This window comes from Sinocyclocheilus anshuiensis, unplaced genomic scaffold (genome assembly GCF_001515605.1).
Source record: "Sinocyclocheilus anshuiensis isolate Anshui unplaced genomic scaffold, SAMN03320099.WGS_v1.1 scaffold1393, whole genome shotgun sequence".
NCBI lineage: Eukaryota > Metazoa > Chordata > Actinopteri > Cypriniformes > Cyprinidae > Sinocyclocheilus > Sinocyclocheilus anshuiensis.
The window spans coordinates 923,154-946,749 of NW_015548343.1; the positions used below are offsets into that span (position 1 = coordinate 923,154).

Here is a 23,596-nt window from a genome sequence, read left to right on the forward strand (position 1 = left end):
TAGGACAGTGTGTGTGTGTGTGTGTGTTTCATTCATCGCACTGCTGTGTGTTGAGGCTCTTGGTCACTGCACTGTGGGATGGGTGAGTGGCGTCACAGCTGACGGTCGTTGCTCTGCTCCACTCACTCTCAGTGAGGCTCAGGCTGCTGCTCCAGCTGTACAGTCCATCCTTCTGCAGCTGACTGGGACTCAGATTGACACCAGAGCTCCTGCTGCTGCCGTCCACCTTCCAGCTCAGCTTCCAGTCAGAGGGGAATCCCTTACTGGCCACACACAGCACTGTAGCCTTACCCTGCTGCAGCTGGTCTCTGGAGGGCGGCAGCACTGTGAGAGCGGGACGAGCCGCAGCTAAAGAGAGACAGAGATGGAAACTGTGATGTTTCATTCTTCTGAAAAACAGCTCTGTCAGTCATTCTGAGTGTCTTTCACTTCCCTTTAAGAGATTCAGAGTTAATCAAGCAGATCTGAAGTGCAACAGCCTGTAAACACACATTTTACCAGCCATCACACATATGCCTATGTTTAGATTTAACACTATTTATTCATTATTCATAATGTTATATTATAGATCTTTAACTTTTCAGGTTTCTATTGTCTTTTGTTGAAATTATTATAAAATGATTTTCTTTTAAAAAGTTATAATATATTATTTACAGTTAAGTTTGATATGTTCCTAATTCTACCATGGAGTGTAAATGAAAAATAAACCTGAATCCAGACACCTAATTATTAAAAATATTTAAATTCATTATCATATATTTTCAACTTTGCATAATTTCTAAGTTGTCTTAATATGTTTATTGACAGATTTACCATTCTGATGGATAAAATGCTCAACACTGTAAAAAAAAATATTTTCATGATTTGTTACAACAACCTTTGTGTGTGTGTGTGTGTGTGTGTGTGTGTGTGTGTGTGAAATCAGCAGCGTGAAGCAACCGTGGAAAGACCTAGAGAAAGACGTGTGTGTGTGTGTGTGTGTGTGTGTGTGAGAGAGAGAGAAAGTGCCAAAGAGCTAATTACTGATGTGATCAGCTGAGATCTGTGTGTATATGAACGAGTGCTAAATATGATCTCACGGTAAACACGGGTGTTTAATAACCACTAACGCTTGTGAAGTGCTGCTTTTCTGTCGTGAGTTGTTATTGTCAGTGTGTTGTATGCAGAAGGTTAGCTTTAGCCTTTAGCCTGTCTGGAGTTTCACGCATCACACACCCGAGCCGCTGTATTCCCCGCCGAGCCGTGTGTGTGTGTGTGTGTGTGTGTGTGTGTGTGTGTGTGTGTGTGTGAAATCAGCTTAGATAATGTTATTCAGATTGTTGTTCAAGTTTCTGTTGATTAGTCTCTTTTTCTTGTATTAACTAAAAATTTTATGGAAACCAGGTTAATTACTTTTAATTAAAAGTATTTACTTAATTAAAACAACAAGATTTTTAAAATTTTTTTTTACAAAGACAATAAAGTGATTAAAAAAATGAAGTGATTGTTTTAAACTGGTTTGGAGGAAAAATAAGATAAGATAAGGTGCACATTGGGTAAAATCACACATGAAAGATTTTAGATTATTAATTATTTTGTTTGTTATATTAATTTAAAATATAATGATAATTTTAAAAATCATTTTTTTTCCTTTTCATTTAATTTTCATTTTGAAAATAGAAATAGATTTACTTACTTCCAACTGAGAGTCGAGTGCCTCCACCGAAAGTCCACCACAGTGATACAAACCCAATCAACGGCTGTACAAAAACCTCCTGCACTAAAACTGAGACTGACACTAACCAGTTTGCTCTTTTACTCCTAATTCTTTTGTTTGTTATATTAATTTAAGATGTAATGATAATATAAATAAAATAATTTCTTTTCCTTTTCATTTAATTTTTTGCTGAAAACATAACAAAAACAGGGGTTTGCAATGAGATACACACAGATGTGCATGTTCTTGTATAGTCTAATTAATATTCCAACCCAGAGCTTCCCAAAAGAAAATCATCATTGGAGTTCCTTGTGTTCTATGATGTTTTTCATACTTAATATAGTGCTTCACATAAAGAAAAATCATAATCAATACCCATATGTGATGTGAGTATGCAAAGATATTTAAAAAAAAAATGCTTCATACAAAGCGGAGAGGCAGAAAAAGCCTATAAAAAACTTAGAGAAAGAAAGAGAGAAATTGACTTATGTAGTCTCTGTAATTTAAACGTTTCCATTTATCCTGTAAGTAAGAATTACACCCACCCTTGAAAAGAGTATCCCCCCCACCAATATATCAGTCAGTCTGTCGCAATGAAATATGCAACTAAAAATATGAGGGCTATGATACAATAACAATGTAACAAATCATAATCAAATATTTCAATCTTTTTTAAAATGAAGATTTGTAATTCATTCTGGTTTTTCACAGCAAAATGAACCTATATGTAGGTTATGTATACATTTATGTACGCTATATTTTTTTAACCCTAAACAGCATGGAAATGAGAAGAGTGCAGTTTCCCCATATTAATTTTACACAAGTGAGAGTTCAAAGAAAATGTCAGGCGCCTTCCACCACTGAGCTCTGGTCAGTTTTGAGGATTGTAGAATTGACTCTGGCTGCAACGTGACGTTTTCTCAGACAATAATATTAATAATCATATGTCGTATGTTTAGAATCAGAACCAGCGATACCCGAATCACAACTGAAAAATGCATTTCAGTCGATTCTTTTCAATAATGAAAAGAATCGACCAAATGTCAATCTGAATCATTCAGACACCCAGGGGCCGGTTGCATAAACTGCTTAGACTAGTCTTAAAAAGTTAGTCATCTAATTTTCTTTTTCTTCAAGACTGGACATAACTTTTTTAATTCGGTTACAAAAAAGTAGATTGGTCTAATTTGAGTCTCAGAAGTACGACCATTACCCCTTGTCTACTGATAGTAGGTGAAACTAGTTCTTCAACCAGACCCAGTCTTAAAATAGTGGCCATGTTTATGCAACCGGATGCGCTGAAAAGGTAGGCTACCTAGAAGCAGGGAGTATCTTCTGTGGTGGGGACAGAATCGACTTTGGCAAAATCTGCAAAACATGAGTGGACTAATGTAGGGAATAGTGAATGAGGGTATGAGACTGATTTCGAACACAGCCTTGACCATTCATTCAGCGTGTGTGAAACCTCTCCACATGAGCTTGCATTTCCAGTCTCCCGCAGTTTTCATGTGCATGAAATTAAGTCTTGTGTGACTGTAAAATATAATACTCTGAACAACTTTCTGATTTAGGAGATTTGTATAACAGATTTAGAACTCTGCAAAATGACAACAAACCCTCAATGTTACAGCTGAACAACAATAAAATCAATTAAATGGATCAATAACTTAGATCATTAGAATTTTAAAACTGTCAAAAAAAAATCTGGCTCATCCAGATTACCAGGTAAAATATGTTCCTAAACAGTAAGAGAATAAAGACATTTACATTGTGAAGACACTTTGCATTGAACTGCATGCTTCAGTACTCTGGAGGTCTTTATAAATCCATGACTTTATGCTTTTATGACTGACAGCTCTCCTTCATAATAACAGATCATAAAGCAAACATGTCTTTAATAGCCATCATTATTTGGACGCTCGCAACCTGCACCTGGAGTAAGTATATAGAAATTCATGTCATCAGCTGATTTAGTTTATACTTCATGTAAATTGTGTACTGTATATAGATTTAAAATGCATATATATTCTTTAATAGAATCTTTAATATTCTTTAGTATAAATTACCAGCATACATTACCAGTATACATTATTATACTGTAAATATTATCATTGAACTTTAACTCATATATTTTGATATGAATGATGTACAAAAATTAACATGATATACAGAACTAATATAATAGAAGTAATATGTTTTCATCTACAAGGCAAATTCTTTATTGCCATTGATTATAACAGTTTATAAGTGTTAGATTTTTAAATGTGCTCATCAGTTTTATATTATTCTGTTTTCTGTCTCTCTCTTCAGGTTCTGTGGGGCAGATTCTGACTCAATCTGAAGATCAAACAGGGAATCCTGATCAGACTGTCACTATTCACTGTAATCATACACCAGCTGTGAATTGTCGGAAAAAGGATACCTCTCTGTATTGCATGTCCTGGTACCATCAGATTCCTGGAGAAGCTCCTAAACTCCTGACCTATTACACATCACAGATAGCTTCAGGTGTTTCTTCTAGATTCAGTGGCAGTGAAAGTGGAAACCACATGGATTTTACGCTGGCCATCAGTGGAGTCCAGCCTGAAGATTCAGGAGTTTATTACTGTCAGAGTCAACATGACAAAGGTGTCTCTGGCACCACAGACTGGGTGTTCACACAGTGTAAAAGCATCATACAAAAACCTCCTCGGGTGAGACTGCAGCACTGCCGCTTTGAGCTTCTGCAGATGTTGATGTTGAAGATCATTATTCACCTCACTGACTTTACACACAGATACACAGAAACTCTCTTTAATGCTGGTGAACTATTGATTTTCATTGTCACACACTCCTTAATACATTCTACATATTTTATTAAAAATGTACATAAGAATGTCTTAAGGGTTCTATAGATTACAATCCAATAAAATCCATTCAGCCATGAAGATAAAGGAAAGCTCACCATGGCCAAAGCTTATGAGATGAACATTTTTCAAACTAGTCCCACGTAAAAAGCCACCAGCATTTCGCTATGAAATGAAACGGTTAGTGGAGTAACTGGGAAACTTTATATATCTTTAATGTATCTCATATATACTATATGTAAAATCAGTGCAACTGGTGTCCAGTGGGAACCATAAAAAAAACCTCCCTTGGTCAGATAACTGAACATCTTCTAATGCAGCTGCAGGTGCTGAAAAGAGAGCAAAAACTATGAATAAATATGACACTCAAGCAATCAAAGCCAAAGTTTATGTTTAACATAATTAATCATACAACCCAACAATATTTGTTAAACGGTTAGTGGAGTAACTGGAAAACTTTATATATCTTTAATGTATCTCATATATACTATATGTAAAATCAGTGCAACTGGTGTCCAGTGGGAACCATAAAAAAACCTCCCTTGGTCAGATAACTGAACATCTTCTAATGCAGCTGCAGGTGCTGAAAAGAGAGCAAAAACTATGAATAAATATGACACTCAAGCAATCAAAGCCAAAGTTTATGTTTAACATAATTAATCATACAACCCAACAATATTTGTTAAAATAAATTTCTGTTCCATCCTCCTTCTCCTGTAACATGATTTCCATAATTCAGACTCATTATTTTTTAATAATTTTAAACAAATTTAACAATTTGTAAAAAACAATTTGTATGTACATGTTCGTTCATTCATTCATTCATTCTTCTGTGAATGTGTGAGTTAGTGTAGGTTTATTGAGCTCTGTTCAAGCTGAAACCTAACATATCTTAGTGGTCACTAAATAATATGCCAAAAAAAAAACTTTCCCACTAACTTGTCTGTATATTTGTATATTTGAAAACAATTTTATCAAATGAAATGATTCAACTCCGTCAATTTGCTGTTTGTCTTCTAGCTAATAATAAATATTTATGTAAGATACAACAGAATATTATATTGTATAGCATGTATATTTGAATACGTCTCCATCATTTAGTTATCTGTAATGAAATATTAGGGTATTTTGTCATTTATTTCACAACCCTATTTTTCTCAAGACAACATTTACAGTATGAAAAGTTTATTTTCTAAAACTGATTGTTCGGTTCACATTTATAATGTGATTAATTCAGCCTTTATTCTAAGCACGCTTCTGGTAGTGTTTTGCATGTTTACTGCTTCACACACAAAACTCCTCTGATGATCGATGTGTGTTAAAAGAGTCACAGACACACAACACAATCATGTCTCTTTTACTAATTGTGGCTACACTGGGTCTGCTTGCTCAAGGTTAAAACATATTTTTCTACATTATCTTTTTTTTTTTTTTAAAAACCTTTGTTTTAATTTTTTAATTACAGATATTTTATCACGTAATTTGTATTATGTCAACTTTTTTTAATCTTTCTCTCAGTGTCTCATCAAGAGGTCCAGTCTCCTGAGTCTCTGTCTGTTAAAGCAGGAGATTCTGCTTCTATCAGCTGCACTGCATCTTCTGGAATTGGTTATCGCATGAGCTCGTATCTGCTGAAACCCGGAGAAGCTCCTAAACTCCTGATCTACTCAACAAGTAACCTTGCATCTGGAGTTTCAGACCGGTTCAGTGGAACTTATTCTGGATATGAATTTATGCTGAACATATGTGGAGTCCAGCTTGAGGATGAAGGAGATTATTACTGTATGGAGTATTATAATGGTCCAGTGTTCACACAGTGAAACAGCATCATGCAAAAACATCCCTCAGTCAGACGACACAGTAAATGCACTCATGCAGTAACTGTAATCTCATTTCCAATAAATGAGAAATTAATTCCTTTGTATGAACAGAATATTTAATCAATCTACACATCCTGTCTATATGATTCTGTGATGAACAGTTAATTTTTTCATTCTTCTTGTTTAAATGCATAACTCCTGACACCCATTTGAAGACTTCAGACCACTAGCCCTAATTTGAATGTAATCTAAGTACAAATGAGCTAGAAGTAATCAATAAAATTATCTCATTGCCACTGTGATTTCTCAAATACTTTTAGATTTTGACCTAATCTATATAATAAAAATTAAAATACTACATTAATTATATACAGCTAAAATATGTTATGTCTGTTTTACTGTAATTGATATTTTCAATATTAAAATATTCTCTACATACCCTTGCTGCTCATCACAATATCACACATCCTAAAATAAAAACTGAAAAATCAATAAAAGTGGTATTTCATATTTTAGGTTTTTTTTTTTTTAATGTTTATAGAATTCAACATCATAATTGAGACAAAATGCTTTTATTTGGCCGCAAGAATAAAATGAGCAACAAAACTTTGCAGAGCATTGCAGTTGTAGAATTACAGCATAAGAATATAAGAGCAATATACTAACAGCATGAAAGATTAATTGTTGAGCAGTGGCTGATTTAGGACAGTGTGTGTGTGTGTTTCATTCATCGCACTGCTGTGTGTTGAGGCTCTTGGTCACTGCACTGTGGGATGGGTGAGTGGCGTCACAGCTGACGGTCGTTGCTCTGCTCCACTCACTCTCAGTGAGGCTCAGGCTGCTGCTCCAGCTGTACAGTCCATCCTTCTGCAGCTGACTGGGACTCAGATTGACACCAGAGCTCCTGCTGCTGCCGTCCACCTTCCAGCTCAGCTTCCAGTCAGAGGGGAATCCCTTACTGGCCACACACAGCACTGTAGCCTTACCCTGCTGCAGCTCGTCTCTGGAGGGCAGCAGCACTGTGAGAGCGGGACGAGCCGCAGCTAAAGAGAGACACAGATGGAAACTGTGATGTTTCATTCTTCTGAAAAACAGCTCTGTCAGTCATTCTGAGTGTCTTTCACTTCCCTTTAAGAGATTCAGAGTTAATCAAGCAGATCTGAAGTGCAACAGCCTGTAAAAAATATTTCTTCAGCAATCACACGCACACATGTTTGTTTCGCTATATCTTAGTTAAGATGTTGCATAGACTTCCATTGATTTTATATCAGGTTGGTGATATTTTCTATCACCTAACCCAACCCCTACCCCTAAACATACCCATCACAGACATATGTGCAGAACACTAGATTTAAATAAAAACATCTTTCGGCTGATTTTATAAGCCTTTTTAATAGTGAGGACCCGTAAAATGTCCTCACTAGGTTGTCAAAGTATTTCACAATATAAGTGAGGACATTTGGTACACACACACACACACACACACACACACACACACACACACATAAAATCATTATATTCTATTTATTCATTTGGCAGACACTTTTATGCAAAGCATCTTACATTGCATTCAAGGAATACTTTATCAGTTTATGTTTCCCTCGGAATCAACCCCATGGACTTGTTCTTGTACTCGACCTGTACTGTTTAGTCTGCAGGCATGGTTATCTTTTCAGGTTTCTATTTTTTTGTTTGTTCATATTATTCTTAAATTATTCCTTGTTAAAAATCCACTGTGCTACTTACAGTTACTTATAGCTGTTTGAAAGCTACATCAGATGAAGACATTCATTAAAAACATTTTCATTAATCTAGAATTATTAAAAACATTTAACATTGAATAATTATTGAAAACAATTAATAATAATTAAATATTTTGAACTTTCCATAATTCCTAAGATGTCCGATTATCTGCATTATCTAAAAAAATGTTTTAAACTTGCCCCTTTTAGACTTGCACTCTATTCATTTACTAACTGATTGTTTTCTGTTAAAAAAATAGCTTCTCTAATCTTTTTGTATTCTATCTATTTGTTTTCTTTTTATTTATTATACAAGTAACAAAAGCAAAAAAAAAAGGTCTCTAACACTAGCTTGCTCTATTCTTTTTCTATTCTATGTTTTCTTTTTATTTATTATATAATAAAAAAAAAACCTTGCTACGTGTACTGCGTTAAGCTAACTGAGACTTGCTATAGCACTTGCATATCATTGCTCTCTTGTTGATTTTGATTGTTTCCATTGTTCTCATTTGTAAGTCGCTTTGGATAAAAGCGTCTGCTAAATGACTAAATGTAATGTAATGTAATGTACATTGACACTTTCCATGTGTAATAAAATGTTTCAATGTTTTCTTGTTTGCCTCTGTTAAATAGATTTGTAAAGGTGAGTAAAAGACTGCATACTCATACAGACACTGACTTTCTGTTTAATGCTAAATGAATGAAAACGTTGTTTGTCAAATTCAGTTTACCATTCTGATGGATAAAATGCCCAATAATAAAAAAAAGTGACTGTTTTAAATTGGTTTAAAAGTGTGCATGTGTTTGGTATTATCACACCAGAACAAAACTTTAAAATGATTTTTTCTTATATTAGTCATTGGTATTATTTTAAAATTGTGTTTTAAACACAAACAAATCTTCTGTTGTTATTTTAATGTAGTGTTTCATATTTAAAATAGAAATAGATTTACTTACTTCCAACTGAGAGTCGAGTGCCTCCACCGAACGTGTACCACAGTGATACAAACCCAATCAGTGGCTGGACAAAAGCCTCCTGCACTAAAACTGACACTGACACTGACACTAACCAATTTGCTATTCACAACTGATAGTAAAGCTATAAGAATATATATAAAAAGCTATAAGATAAAGCTATATAATTAAACCAGTTTAATTTTAATACAATTTTAAAAATGTATTAAATATTACATAATTCTATTACTAAGAATAATACAAACATAACTGCACTATTAAAAATAAAATAAGCACATCAATACTTTCATGCAAAATAATATTTAGGCATTTAGTTAACTGAAAATGATATTTTATTAAAATGTTATTTGGTTTTTATAGTCTAATTTACAACCCTGTATTCCTTATACAGTGTCAAGTCAGTATGTGAACAAAAACAATAATGATAATCTGTAAATATGCCGCAATGCTATCTAATCTATTCAGGTCCACATTTTGTGAGTGTTTATCCATCTTATTTCATTCTGCACTTACTTTCAACATTCAGTTTGGTTCTTCCAACAAAAATCCTCCACAATTCATTCTCATTCACTGCAAAAAAAAAACCTGCAGACTTTTGTGAGATAACACAAGTTTGAATTAAACTATATGATTAACTTATAATTCAAATATGTATATAATATTACAAAGCTAATTGTCATATGAATAAGAAGATATTTCAGTTCAGGAAGGGTTTTTCCAAAGTAATGATGTTTTGCATTGGCAGCTCATGCATCAGTGCTCGGAGAGTTTATAGTTCATGTGAACGCTTTTAACAAATGCAGAGTCTTCTCTCTAAAACAGAAGCAAATATGATTCTCTTCATCTGGGCATTTTACTGCATCCAAGGTCATTTCATTTTCAAATCAAAGTGAAAGACATTGTTTTGCTCATGCATGAATAATTACTTTAATTCAGTTTTATTACTCTCACAGGTTCTTTGGGGCAGTTGTGATTCAGTCTGATGTTAAATCAGTTGAGCTCAGTCAAACAGTCTTTATTGATTGTAAGGTCAACACCGAAGTTTACAGGCTTCCAACAGGCTATGTATCTAAAGACTACTTCGGAAGCCAGATGAACCCCCTAAACTCCTTATATATTACACAACAATAAAGCCTTCAAGTGCTCCATCTATGAGCGGTGGAGGCAGTTTTCACTCTGGAGGAAAGGGTCTTGAATTCACTCTGAACATAAGTGACGTCCATCTTGAAGATGCAGGAGATTATTACTGTGTGAGTGTCCATAAGATCAGTGACAAATGGGTATTCACACACTGAAAGCGTGCTGTACAAAAACCTCCAAACTGACAATCTTCTGATGCTTCTTAGACCTACTGAAAAGAGAACAAACAAAAGGGCTTTGCAGTTAGATTGTTTTTTTTGTTTTTTTTTAATCTAATTAATTAATCTTTCAATCCAGATCTTCCCTATCAAAATCATCACTGGAAATTCTGCTTTTCATATTACATATCTAATTACCATCAGACAAATCAATTGTAGGCTACTCATATGCTTCACACAAAGCATAGAAGCAGAAAAAGCTTATTTTATTTAGAATAATCTTAGAAAAATTAATTGATACATTTTCTTATGTAGTTGTCTCTGTAATCTAAATGTTACCATTTATACATTTATAAATTATACATACATCATATTTAAGTTCCGTATATTAGTGATTCCAGGTCAACTATAATATAAAAGATATGGGATATGTATAGGTGTAAGTAAGAATTACACCAACCCTTGAAAACAATATACCTTCAAAAAGAAGTGTACCCCCCCATGTATCAGTCAATCTGAATCAGACATGCAAATAAAAATCTAAGGAATAGGACACAATAACAAATTAACAAATTTTAATCAAATTTTTTATTATTTTTTAAATTAAGATTTGTAATTAATTATTTTTTTCACAGTAAAATGAACCTGAAAGTAAATACAGATCAAGTATAAAGCAATAATTATCCTTAGTGTGCATATTTCATTTATTACATTTTTCTTTTTCTTTTTTTTTATTATTATTATTTTGGAAATCAAATGTATATCAACACTGTCCAATAAAACCAAACTCGAAGAAAGAAACGTGTCATTTTTTTACTGCCCTCCACTGGATTCTCAGGCTACGAGAACGCATAAATTAGAAGCACGTGACCTCTATGAAACCTGTTCAGTGACGTGTCAACTCCTGAACTGAACTGAGCACGAGTTTTGCAAAAGCAACACATGCACAATGTTTTTGAATCACAGAACGGTGAGTTTAACCGACAGTTATTGGTCAATACAACAGATATTTATGTATGATGTATTCTGAATCATAACTCGCAAGAAAATGAGAATAGTGAAAGTTTCCACATTTAGGCCTATTCATGTTACACAATCAGAGTTCAAAGAACATATTCGCCGCCTTCACCGTCATTGAGCTCTAATCAGTTTTAAGGGTTATAGAGTTGACTGGCTTAGCGTAACGTTTTTCTGTGACAATAATGTCGTCCGTTTAGACTAGAAGTTAAGAACCAGCGGTAGGCTACCCGATTCGTAAATGTTTGCTCGGTTTCTCTACATAATCCATTCACAATTTGAAGAAAAGTTTTGTTTGTCTAAGAGGACCAAACTTCCACGTACAGTTTCAGGAATGCCAAACGCGAGTGTAAAAAATTAAGCGAGTGAATCCGCTAAATTGTTCTGAAAGTCATTGGTATGATTGACAGTAATAACTGTAGTAAGGAACAAAACATCTGACAGGCCAATGTCAAAAACCTGTGCATTAAGTAATTCAGAGTAACAAAACTACAGTAGCAAGTCTGTTGGCTTAATATATTTATCAGCTTAAATAGGCCTATGAAAATAGTTCTATATATTTAATGCATCATTATTTAGTTGTTATACCATTAATAATTAACTTATTTAATCTGTAGTTAACTAGTTAAGTATTTAAATAATTTACCCTTCTAGGCTGTTGGTGTCTGGGCTTATTTATTTATTAAATGACATGACACTTTGTGACTTACTGCACTTGCTATAGGCTACTCTATACTTTAGTACAGTAAAAGTACAAAAATTTGTTATAATAGTCATTTCATACTAAATCCAAAAGCAAGACCTGAAAAAAAACTAGGGAGTTGAAATGGCAACTGCTAATGAGTGATCCTCTGCTGCCATCTACTAGTTATAATGGTAATTTCATCTTAAAAATCTTTGTTTTCCGCCAGGAGACATTTTGCTGCACAGCTGTAGAGTTGAGAAATAATAAAGGCTTTAAAATATTATAAGCGTTTATAAAATGTGTTCATAAAGGCAAGTTACTGATTATCAAGAATACCATTGCAATGTCGTTTAGGACAGGGGTTTCCAAACCTTTCCTGGAGGACCCCAAGCACTGCACATTTTAGTTCGCTCACTCATTTTAGACACCTGATTCAACTTATCAGCTCGTTAGTAGAGTCTGCAAAAGCTGAATTTGGTGTGTGGGATACATAGAAAAGGTGCAGTGCTGGGGGGCCTCCAGGACGGGTTTGAAAACCACTGGTTTAGGAGATAGCATTGTTAGCTAGTTAACTTTAGCTTAAACAGTTACGATAGTGTTGTTAGCATTTAAATGTACAGGCACTCTCCTGGGATTACCAGGCTCGGCATATAAAATTATATGTTGTTAAATAACACGAAACTGTATGTTAATGCCGCTATCTTTTGCCAGCCACAATGAAGGTGTTTTTTAAAGGGGTCATATGATGCTGCTAAAAAGAACATTATTTTGTGTATTTGGTGTAATGAAATGTGTTTATGCGGTTTAAAGTTAAAAAACACATTATTTTCCACATACTGTACATTATTGTTTCTCCTCTATACCAAGGAAAAGTTGAAATCGCATCATATGACCCCTTTAAGTTCAGCACATACAGATTTTGAATGACTGAATGTGCTGCAGCTAAAGACATTTTTCTGATCAAAACAGTACACTGTAAATCAGTAGTTGACGTTCACATAATGGCATCTTGAATTGGACTGAATCTCCATATGCAGCCGTGACAGACAGACGGATGGGCTACGATAGCTTACTTCGGATCCGTTTTTGTATAGCTCCATCCTTTTCATGATAGGTGACAGCTTTAGAGATGTTCTTATATGGTCTTTTATTATTAAAGCGGCTTTGATAGCTTGTGAACTTGCCTCCGGTTTCACAGACAAGGCTTAAGCCTAGTCCCAGACTAAAATGCATGTCTGAGCGGTTTTAACTGAAGGAAACTTGCACTGACATATCTTAATGTCAGCCCTGTCTGTGAAACCAGGCGTTGAAGTGGCAAATTAAGTTGCCCTTGTGTTTCAGCACTAGGGGGCACTCGCACCATGCAAACCAGTGATGCTTTTTGTCTCTTGTCCATGATTATCTACTATGGTGTGGAGTCTTCATTATAACTACAGCTACATGGTGAAATGGAGAGATCATGTAATATTCATAACAATTTTTCACAAATGAAGTTATTCTGAGAACATCTGAGTTGTCTCTTAATGTGCTGATTGCACTATTCACATCATATAAGTCAGTGGTGACATTTCCATTAGCTAAAGTAAAGGTGTTAGTTGTGGTGTATAATATTCTTGTCTGAGGTACCTCTGTCCTATCTCAGACTGATGTGCAGAGACAACTAAGACATTTAAAGCTGGATTTTTGTGTACTAATGCGTATACTCGTATACTTGAATTCTGGCATTGTGTATTTGACAAGTTGCTTGTGATCATCTTAATTTAAGTCGTTTGGGATAAAAGCACCTGCTGAATGAATAAATGTAAATATATATATAGTAAATGTAAACCTGAAGAGTGTATACACTATATGGTCATGTTTGAAATGGAATATTAGCTTACTACTTACTGGATACTGTGCAGTATGCACTTTATGCTAAATACTATTCAAATTATTTAAAAAATAGTAGACTGTGAAATAGTTTTTATTCCACAAAAAAAAAAATGTTTCAAGAAGTAGTATGCTACATGTGACCTCACTACATTGGGGCATTTTTTTATTTTTTTGGCAGACTGATGAGTCAAGAAAGAGAGGAAAGTCAATTATGTTGCATTGTAGGATAAAGTAAGCATTTTGGCAAACTTAGGTCATGCATACGGGAAATGATGAACTGTATGATATGCACAATATAGTACATACAACTGCAGAAGGCTATTTTGAAAAAGCCCTTTAGTTCTGTGGCACTCTCAGTATTGTTCCGTTTGTTTGATCAGCTCGACATTTCATTAGCTCAGCCAATTTGCACGAGTACTTCTTGTTTTTCTGAACAATGACATTCGGATGCAGTTTAAAAATCTGTTTGGAAATAATTATTTTTGCAGTTCTGTTTAGTGCTGTTTATGCACAGAAATTACACATCTTTAAACGTGATTTACAGTCTTTCTACATCACACATCATAATGATACCAAGAGAATTATGGCTGGCATAATTTTTATTGCTCATTGCATTTCAGTAAACTACTTCTTTGTTTATGAGCTTGCTTCAAAAAACATAAAAGTTGTTTTATTGCACACCTCATGGAAACTACATCTCTTAGATGTCTGTTTTTTTCCCCATAATCCTTTTTGTCAATACCCCTTGTCTGCTGAGTCTGTTGTAGTTTATTTTAAAATTGTAAAAAGACATTAATGTGTCTTTTAATGCTTCACCTGGTGAAACTCAGCCTTGGCATTTAATGCCCAGTGAAAAGCAGCACCCTGAAGCATCTAATCACTGTCCCCAGTGTGGGACTTTGAAGTGCTATCAGGTTCAACGCTGAGGTGGGTGAATAGGCAAACAGAGCTTTATTGTCGAGTGGAGGTTAAGCACGGAATAAAAGAATAGTTGAGATCACTTGTCTACTTTGGAGCCTGGCTGCCCCAGGAGGAGGAGAGACCATTCTGGGGAAAGAAGAGCCAGCGTCCCATACACAGGCATCCAATTCTCCAGTGGTAAAGCTAGTGGGATCCAAGTGGAATGTATTTATTTAACCCTGTAAAACCTGACATATGAAATAATAATCAGAATTTTTATTTTTTTTAAATGGAAGAGTTTAATGAACTTTTAGGCAAAATGTTTTTAAACTTTTCAGGCTTTTATGGTTCATATAGTATGATATAGTGAGAAAATGGAGCTCACGTTTGAGGAGGAAAAAAAAATCACATTTTATATCGGAGTCCAAAACTGAGGAAAAATTTGCGATTTGGTGCTGTTACTGAAATTTATATGGCCAAAAAGTTTAATTTCTGAAATCTTACATAAAATGCATATAAATATCAGTAACTTGTCTTAAGATGATTTTTAAATGCTTGGTTTTATGATCAAAGCTCTGTAGTTTTTGCTCTGTGGGCAAAACATATTTTGCAATACAATAGAAGCAATGACTGAGAAATGTACAAATAAACATCCGTCAAAAGCATGCTGTATCATATTTGATACTTGCATTTTAATGCAGTTTTCCTAAAAAAAAATATATATATATATATATATATATATATATAAATAATGCATGGATAATCAATTAAACCTAATTTCAGTCTAGCCTTAGAAATTCATGTATCAAATATGATACTGTAGGCTTTAGGGTTCATTTGCATGCATTATAAGTGTTTGCATGTCAGAAACGTTACTCACATTTTTCTGTTGCAGACTGATAATTTAAGTCAGTATAGTAAAGTTTATTACGCTAGACATTATGGGACAGACGACAGGCGTAGATTACTTTTGTCTCATTAGGTGACTTTCACTTTGCTTTACCGCTGCCTCTGAGGCTCATTAGGCCTTTTACAGCTGAGCTTCTGATTACCAGGTCTGATCTACCTCCCCTTTAGAGTTCAGAACATAGCCGTGGGTTACCTTGGGTCAGTGCACCCACACACAGGCCCTCATTCAGGCCAGGGGGTGTGGTCGTCATCATAATTCCCGCTCTCAGTCCGAGCATCATCACCCAATAAACAGCAAGCGTCTGACTGGTTAAGAAGAACATTCAGTGTGAATGACGTAAAAGTTTCACCAAATGGTACTGACGCATCAGCACAATGTTTGTTAGTGTTCACTAGTTATCTCTGGGTTGGTGAATATTAAGATTAGGTTTTGGGACATGAAATGACTGTATTAAACTTAATAGGCTTGCATATTGAATTATTATTAAACATGCCAGACTAATTCTGATTATGCAATTAAAACAATTGTTATAATGCCTGGTAAATCGTCTAATGTGCAAAATGTGTATAACAGCTACTGTTCATCATAAAGTTTGTCCGCAGGGAACTCTGCCCACATTTTCAGAGCTCGTTGGGAATGTCCTGCGTGTTTGTATTTACTCAGTTACCGGAACCCAGTGTCCTTTTTACTGTAACAGAACGCAGCCAAAGAGTCAATATTGTAAATTTAGTCTCGCTGTCTGACAGAAAAAGTACCACAGTGTTTATGGTCCACAGAGTTTAGAGCCTTTGTGCTGGCCTTTTCATAACACTGCGTGGTTGGAAATAAATCCACATAGTTAATGGACCATGGTCTGTTAGTAATTCCCTGTACATAAACATGAAATGAGTGTTTGCATGGCGGCTAGTAAGTTTAAACTACTAGGGCTTCTTCTAAATTAGGGCTGTTAATTTAATGTGATTAAATAGAAAAAAATTATGTGTTAAAAATTTATGTAATTATTCATGCCCCATGTCTATTCAATGCTTTTTTTTTTTAATTTGGGGGCTTTTCTCAGCAAATAGTGCCATATGCGATTTAGTTTTTACATCATGTAATTAATTTGATAATTTTGCAAGCACATTATAGTGCAAACCATTAACATTAGTTAATGCATTAAGCATTATGAATTTAAAATAAACCTTTTTTTCCTTTTTTACTGACTTAAAAATCTAGATTAATACATTTCATTTAATAATTTGAGAAATTTAAAACATAAGTTAACTATATAATATAAAAAGTATTTTAATATATTAATAAAATGTATAGTGTTTTAAACAGTAGCTTTTATTTATATATTAACATTAACCTAGATTGATAAATTATGTAAAAAAATATATATATATATATATATTGTTAATTGTTAGTTTATAATACCTAATATATTAATGTTAATGAATTGAAAGTGTTACCATCATTTTTAATTTATTCACTTAATATAGTCCTTAAATTTACCATTTATATCTGTGGACAGATTCAACAACATTTTGACCTGGTTTGCACAGCAATTCATAATAATACCTCTGTGTTACACAGCTCATAGAAAAACTGAAATAAATCACAAGGCAGTGTGTTAGCTGTGCCAAAATTGTTGTGCGGTTGGACTCCCTTCGGGTTTGGCCAAATTGCATTTGAAAATTTCTCTAGCTAAGGCCAAAGGATCTTATGTCAGTTGTACATGTTTTCCACTGTTTGTTAATCCCCCAGGGGACACAGAGGGGTGAAAATGAAATCAGCGTTCCAGGTTAAAGCAAATAATCAGCCTCCCTCAATGGAAATCCAGGGCAGATTGATGTCATTTGTTTCTAAGGACTAATTGTGCCCAATCAAGCCTTAATGCCAATGAAGTGGATCAAATGATTGGCAAGTTCTGTTCAGTGTTGTCTTTGGACCAAAGGCAGGTCGTTAGATCATGAGTTTAAGCTCAGGGAGGAAATAACACGCTGGCGGTGTCAGCAGGCCAGGTGAGTGCATGGATTCTGAAGTGCAGAAGAAGAATGTAATGTCAAAAGAAGAATTTTAAGGTATAAGTGAACGTTCATGTCAAGTTCGTTTCATTTCCGTTTTGTGAAAGCATAAAGAGACTAAATGATTGCTTATGCAGAGTGACCAAACTTGAAAATAATTGTTGTCATTTTCTCTGGAAAATAATTACAATATTTGGTCCTGGCAGCATGATGACATATGTTTTCTCAGCTTTAAGAAGCACTCAAATAACAGAGGTGAAAATAACATTAGGTAATCCTCCAGAGTGCCTGTTTTGTATTCAGGCCTCCTCAACCTAAATGGAGCTACATTCTTTTTTTTTCATTGCAAAGTCATTTACTTCAGGTTTGAAGTAGTTCAGTGGTAAAGTTAGATTTAGCTACACATCTTTGATGATGAAACTCACATCAGCAAGTTTTAATATTCAGCTTTTGACTCTAAAGAAAATCATCGCTTTGATGCGCATCAAGCTTTTTTTCCTCTGTAAACCGACAATAGTTAATACCCACAGTGGGGACAAGGTGTTGAGAGAGCAGTGGCTAATGTTGAGTGATGGTGAGCTGGTGACATTGTATCCAACTTCCAGAGCCCCGTGTCGGTGTCTGCCACCTCATGGCACCACTTTAACCCCCAGAATTCCTTGCATTCCTCCAGTTGCGGGCCACAAGCTTCACTGTGGCCCATTTAAGATAACTGACGTTTTTTTTGCTACCATTAAGCACCACCAGGCAATTGACCCCCTGACCCTCTACAAGCGACCTGTTGGAGTGGCTTTCAAGTGTATACTTAAATCTTCATGGGAATGGCCTCCCTGATCCAGGATCAGGTCCCCTCAGCAATCAACACCTAGAGGTTAGTTGGGTGAGCCTGAACCTTGTGGTCAATCTAGCATGCTAAATAGTTTCTGTCTTTGCTCTGGCTGTGTGCATGTGCATGCATGTCTGTGTCTGTTTAGGTATTATGTAATGTGCTTGCCTTTCAAGTTCATTCAAGTGTTTTTATTTTGCTAAGGAATGTTTCTGATTGGCCTACACATTTAACCAACAATAATGTGGCATTGAAGAAAAATGGTTGAGGTGTATATTAGTGTTTTATTAGGGCTGTTTTCAGATCCAAGCGCAATAAATTATCTTGATGGTTTGTCATCTTTTCCTGTGTGAGATGAGATCTTGTTTTATTGGAAAAAAATACAAATATTTTACAAAATCTTTTTAAAATTGTCTAAATTTTTAGCTGTTCAGAAACTCCTGCCTCTTTTTTGGCTGTATTTCTGGCTTCAAATGTCACTCAAAAATGAAAATTTAGTCGTCATGTCATTCCAAATCTGTATGATTTTCTGTTTTTTTGTAATACTTAAATGGAGAAATGATGTACTATTCACTTTTCCATGCAGTTATAATGAGTAAATGGATACAAGCTTTTAAGCTAAAAAAATAAATAAATAAAATAATCAGCATAAACGTATCATAAAACGTACGGTAGCTTTGTGTGGTAAATGGTCTGAAATTTCTCCACAGGACTGCTAACCACTGTGACTGTATTTTTGAGTCAGTCAGATGAACTGTTTGATTCATGAACAAATCACACGATTCATTGAAAAGATCTCAAAAGATTGATTCGTTAATAAATTAGACAGCTGCTAATCTCATGAATGTGCCAAGTCAAGATAGCTGGGTAAATGACTCTATTGTCTTCTTGCATTATTGACAAACTATTTTCCTGTTTGACACTGTAAAGCCGCTTTGACACAACCAGTATTGTATAAAGCACTATACAAATAAAGGTTACAAAAAAAAAAAAAAACAATTTTCATGGCATAATGAGTTATTTCAGCCACATAAATGCTTCAGAAGACTTGGAATATAGTGCAAAAGTCGTATGTACCACTTTTATAATTTTATGGTGCTTTTTTGTCATTTTGAAGCTTGACAGCCCTATCTCTTATTTACTTTCAGAATATTAAAAAATAGTTGTGAGCATATCATATTTTCCTTTTTGGGTTAGTTAATTGTTACTAGTTATTTGACACTAATATACATTGTGATGGAAAGGGATGCTAATGTGAAGAAACTACACAAGCGACATTTTCTCTAGTAACCTAGTAAAAAAGTAGCTGAAGCAACTATAAATAAATATTCCCCCAGAGTTCCCCGGGTATAGCTCAAGCTGGATTCTTAAATAAAACACTATTTTAGTCACACAATCAGTATGTGATCTAAAACAGAGGGTGGTACTGTATGTAAAATATCCCACAAGTTCAATACTTCAAGCTTTATCCGTTTAAAACAAGATTATTTTCTTTGCTTAGATGTTTTGTCCAAGATTTCTAAGTTCAAGATGTTAAAGTACTTTTTATCATATCCTTTTGTACACTTCCTTACTAATGTCCTCCTGGAGGCAGTTTGCAAGCTGTAATTGGAAGCATGTTTTTCACGTGTTCTTGACCTATCAAGATTGTTGGTGAGATTGTTGAAATCTGCTCTTTATATTTTTTATCAGTGTATTTTTGTAGATAAGATGGCCAGAGATTCCCAGCCAGTATTAGAGAAGGCTGCTACCCATTAAGTTGATAAGTAACATATGATTCATATTACTAAAAAGGCTTTATTGTATGATGGGGTTTCTATTTAGAAAAAGTGAACATGCTTTAAAAAAAATCAAGGCTCTGTCTCTTGCAGAAAAAAACAAACAAACAAAAACAAACTTGAAATTACACACCTGGAATTAAGAAAGTGCCTGAGAAAGCAGGTTTTAGAGAAGAATTAGTCTGCCGTTAGAGTATGTGGGCATGAGTGTGTATATGTATGTGTACATATGGATCTTTGTGTGTGTAGGTAAATCGAACTTCTTAAAACCCGTCCCCCTATTTAATTCAATGCAAAAACACTTCCTTTTCCACCCTGTTCATGTCATAACACATTTCCTTTTCCTCCTGGATTCAGACACTAGACTGGCCCAGCAGAACAAGACAGGTTTTGGGTTTCCTCCAGAGGACTGAGGGTTTCACAATCAATGAACACTTTGCTGATTTTTATTGACCATAAAGTTCCGTTTTACTTTTGTGGCATGTAATTCATGCTAACATCTTGAAGGTTTGTATGGTGATCAAATGATATTATAATAGTGCCCACAGATGCTAATATAGCTTTTAGGGACTCTTTTGATAGCATTTTTTTAAAAATGTCACTTTAGTATGCAAGAATTTCTTGGGTGACATGGCTATGTTTGGAAAAGTATACTAACATACTATTATTTAGCAATATACAATACCGTTCAAAAGTGTGGGGTCGGTAATATTTTTTTATATGTTTTTGAAAGAATGTCATTTATTCTTAAATTTTCAGCAGCCACTATTCCAGTCTTCATTGTCACATGATCCTTTAGAAATGATTCAGTGTGCTAATTTGGTGCTCAAGAAACATTTCTTATTATCAGTGTTGAAGTTTATTCAGTTGTGCTGGTTAATATAGTTACGAAAACCATGATATATGTTTTTCTGGTTATTTTGAATAGAAAGTTAAAAACAGCATTCATTTGTATTACTTTTGTAATATTTTTGAATGTCTGTCACTAAATTACTGTCGCTTTTTATCAATTTAATGCATTATAGTTGATTATAGTAATTATAGTTGAGATTCTTTAACAACAATTAATTATTTGGATTTTTTGACATTTCTACACAGATTTGAATTACAGTGCTAAATTACAATTTCCAAGATTGTAAATGCAAGAGACATTGTATAATACCTAATATTTTACGTGCTATATATATATATATATAACATTTTTTTTAAGTAGGCAGTATACTGTATAGTTTAAGTAGTAAGTATTCCATTCTGAACAGAACCAGTGACACACTAGTGCTCGTATTTATTGTTGGACTCCGTGCAACTCATTAGAGGTCAGCTTTTTAGAAAGAATAAAGTAACATTTGGTTTGCAGAATATGGATCTTGACCAAGTCCTAAGGGAAAACCACTTGCTTTGACCTGTACTATAAATATTGTTAAGAGTTCAGGGAGTCCATGTCGAGTATATATTAAGAATCGCTATTACAAAGCTGCGCAACTGCGCTCACCAGCCATGGCATCACAAAAAGATCTTACTGTTGGACAAAAGGACTTTGAGTTGGTTAACCTGCTGTTTTACCTGCGATTGGGCCTTGTTGTGACAAGGTGAAGGACGTTTAGGGATAGACAATCTGTAGGTCATTACTGCCAAATGAAAGTCTGTGATCTTTGTATAAAACTCTTCTGCTAATGGGTAACCCTGTGTCCAGTGTCATTTCCTTTTGATGTGCAAATGCCGCAATGATCTGGGAGCCGAACTCTCCAAACGTCCTCGACAGGCACTTTTAATTAAGGGCGAGAGAAAGCCTCACTGTAGATTCCCCTCATCCGTTTCACATTTTCTCCACCGAACCACTGTAAAGGAACACTGCAGCCCCTGTCATATCAACTCTGCTTCTAATTTGTAAAAGAAGTCCAGAGGTCTGATTATCATTCAGTCAAAACACATGAGCCGGGGTCAGACCTGTCTAGCGTTGACTCAGTCGTCCACTAAGTAGCCTAATCCACATATAACTAAACCCAGTATGCGAAGCGCAGCGGTAGCCTCAACCAAAGCCATATGTTCCTGAGCGCTACCTATTTCAAACATCTGCACATCTACACATCGCTTTATCCGCGTATAGATGGTGCAAAGCTGCGGGGTCGGTGGTGACCTGCAGAACCTCACTGAGAATCTTTTTTTTTTTTTTTTTTGTGGAGATTATGAAGGTCAGCTAGAAGTTTGGTCGGCAGAAGTGCGGATTTGTTCCTCAGAGGACTTTAGTTCAAAGCTACGTTGGATCTTCAACTGGGCCATTGTGCGCACCTTCACACCTGATTCAAATGACATATTTTTACACAAGCGCAATAATGACTTTGCATGTCCCGCAAAAAAAGCTATCAATGCAGTAACAAGTAAAACAGTGATATCGTGAGATATTATTACAATTTAAAAGAATGGTTTTCTGTGGAAGCCTGTTTCTGCCATGGGAATAAATAAATAAATAAAGGCAATTGTGAGTTTTTTTTTCTTGCAGTTGAAATTGAATATCATAGTTTGTATTATAGACTTCTGAGTCTGTATCTTGCAACTCTGATATAAAAGGACTTTGAGTTGGTTAACCTGCTGTTTTACCTGCGATTGGGCCTTGTTGTGACAAGGTGAAGGACGTTTAGGGATAGACAATCTGTAGGTCATTACTGCCAAATGAAAGTCTGTGATCTTTGTATAAAACTCTTCTGCTAATGGGTAACCCTGTGTCCAGTGTCATTTCCTTTTGATGTGCAAATGCCGCAATGATCTGGGAGCCGAACTCTCCAAACGTCCTCGACAGGCACTTTTAATTAAGGGCGAGAGAAAGCCTCACTGTAGATTCCCCTCATCCGTTTCACATTTTCTCCACCGAACCACTGTAAAGGAACACTGCAGCCCCTGTCATATCAACTCTGCTTCTAATTTGTAAAAGAAGTCCAGAGGTCTGATTATCATTCAGTCAAAACACATGAGCCGGGGTCAGACCTGTCTAGCGTTGACTCAGTCGTCCACTAAGTAGCCTAATCCACATATAACTAAACCCAGTATGCGAAGCGCAGCGGTAGCCTCAACCAAAGCCATATGTTCCTGAGCGCTACCTATTTCAAACATCTGCACATCTACACATCGCTTTATCCGCGTATAGATGGTGCAAAGCTGCGGGGTCGGTGGTGACCTGCAGAACCTCACTGAGAATCTTTTTTTTTTTTTTTTTCTTGCTTTGGGGAG

At 35.1% G+C, this 23,596-nt stretch overlaps 4 gene segments (V, D, J or C); 2 read left to right on the forward strand and 2 right to left on the reverse strand.

The window, feature by feature from the left end:
• Positions 1-9: 9 nt before the first annotated feature.
• Positions 10-1,823, reverse strand: LOC107656572 (Ig kappa chain C region-like; the record flags this gene model as incomplete). The annotated part of the segment is given in 2 exon segments: positions 10-348; positions 1,676-1,823. Coding segments are annotated over 2 exon segments (468 nt in total), but the record flags the coding sequence as incomplete, so codon positions are not given.
• Positions 1,824-3,557: 1,734 nt separating this feature from the next.
• On the forward strand, positions 3,558-4,622 carry LOC107656573 (Ig kappa chain V region 3547-like). The segment is given in 3 exon segments: positions 3,558-3,633; positions 4,007-4,498; positions 4,591-4,622. Coding segments are annotated over 3 exon segments (573 nt in total).
• Positions 4,623-5,879: 1,257 nt separating this feature from the next.
• On the forward strand, positions 5,880-6,362 carry LOC107656574 (Ig kappa chain V-I region Scw-like). The segment is given in 2 exon segments: positions 5,880-5,936; positions 6,061-6,362. Coding segments are annotated over 2 exon segments (348 nt in total).
• Positions 6,363-6,925: 563 nt separating this feature from the next.
• Positions 6,926-23,596, reverse strand: part of LOC107656575 (Ig kappa-b4 chain C region-like) — an 18,055-nt gene continuing 1,384 nt past the window's right edge. Inside the window, 2 exon segments of the C gene segment in view lie at positions 6,926-7,405; positions 9,062-9,140. Coding sequence covers positions 7,086-7,405; positions 9,062-9,140 — 399 coding nt within the window.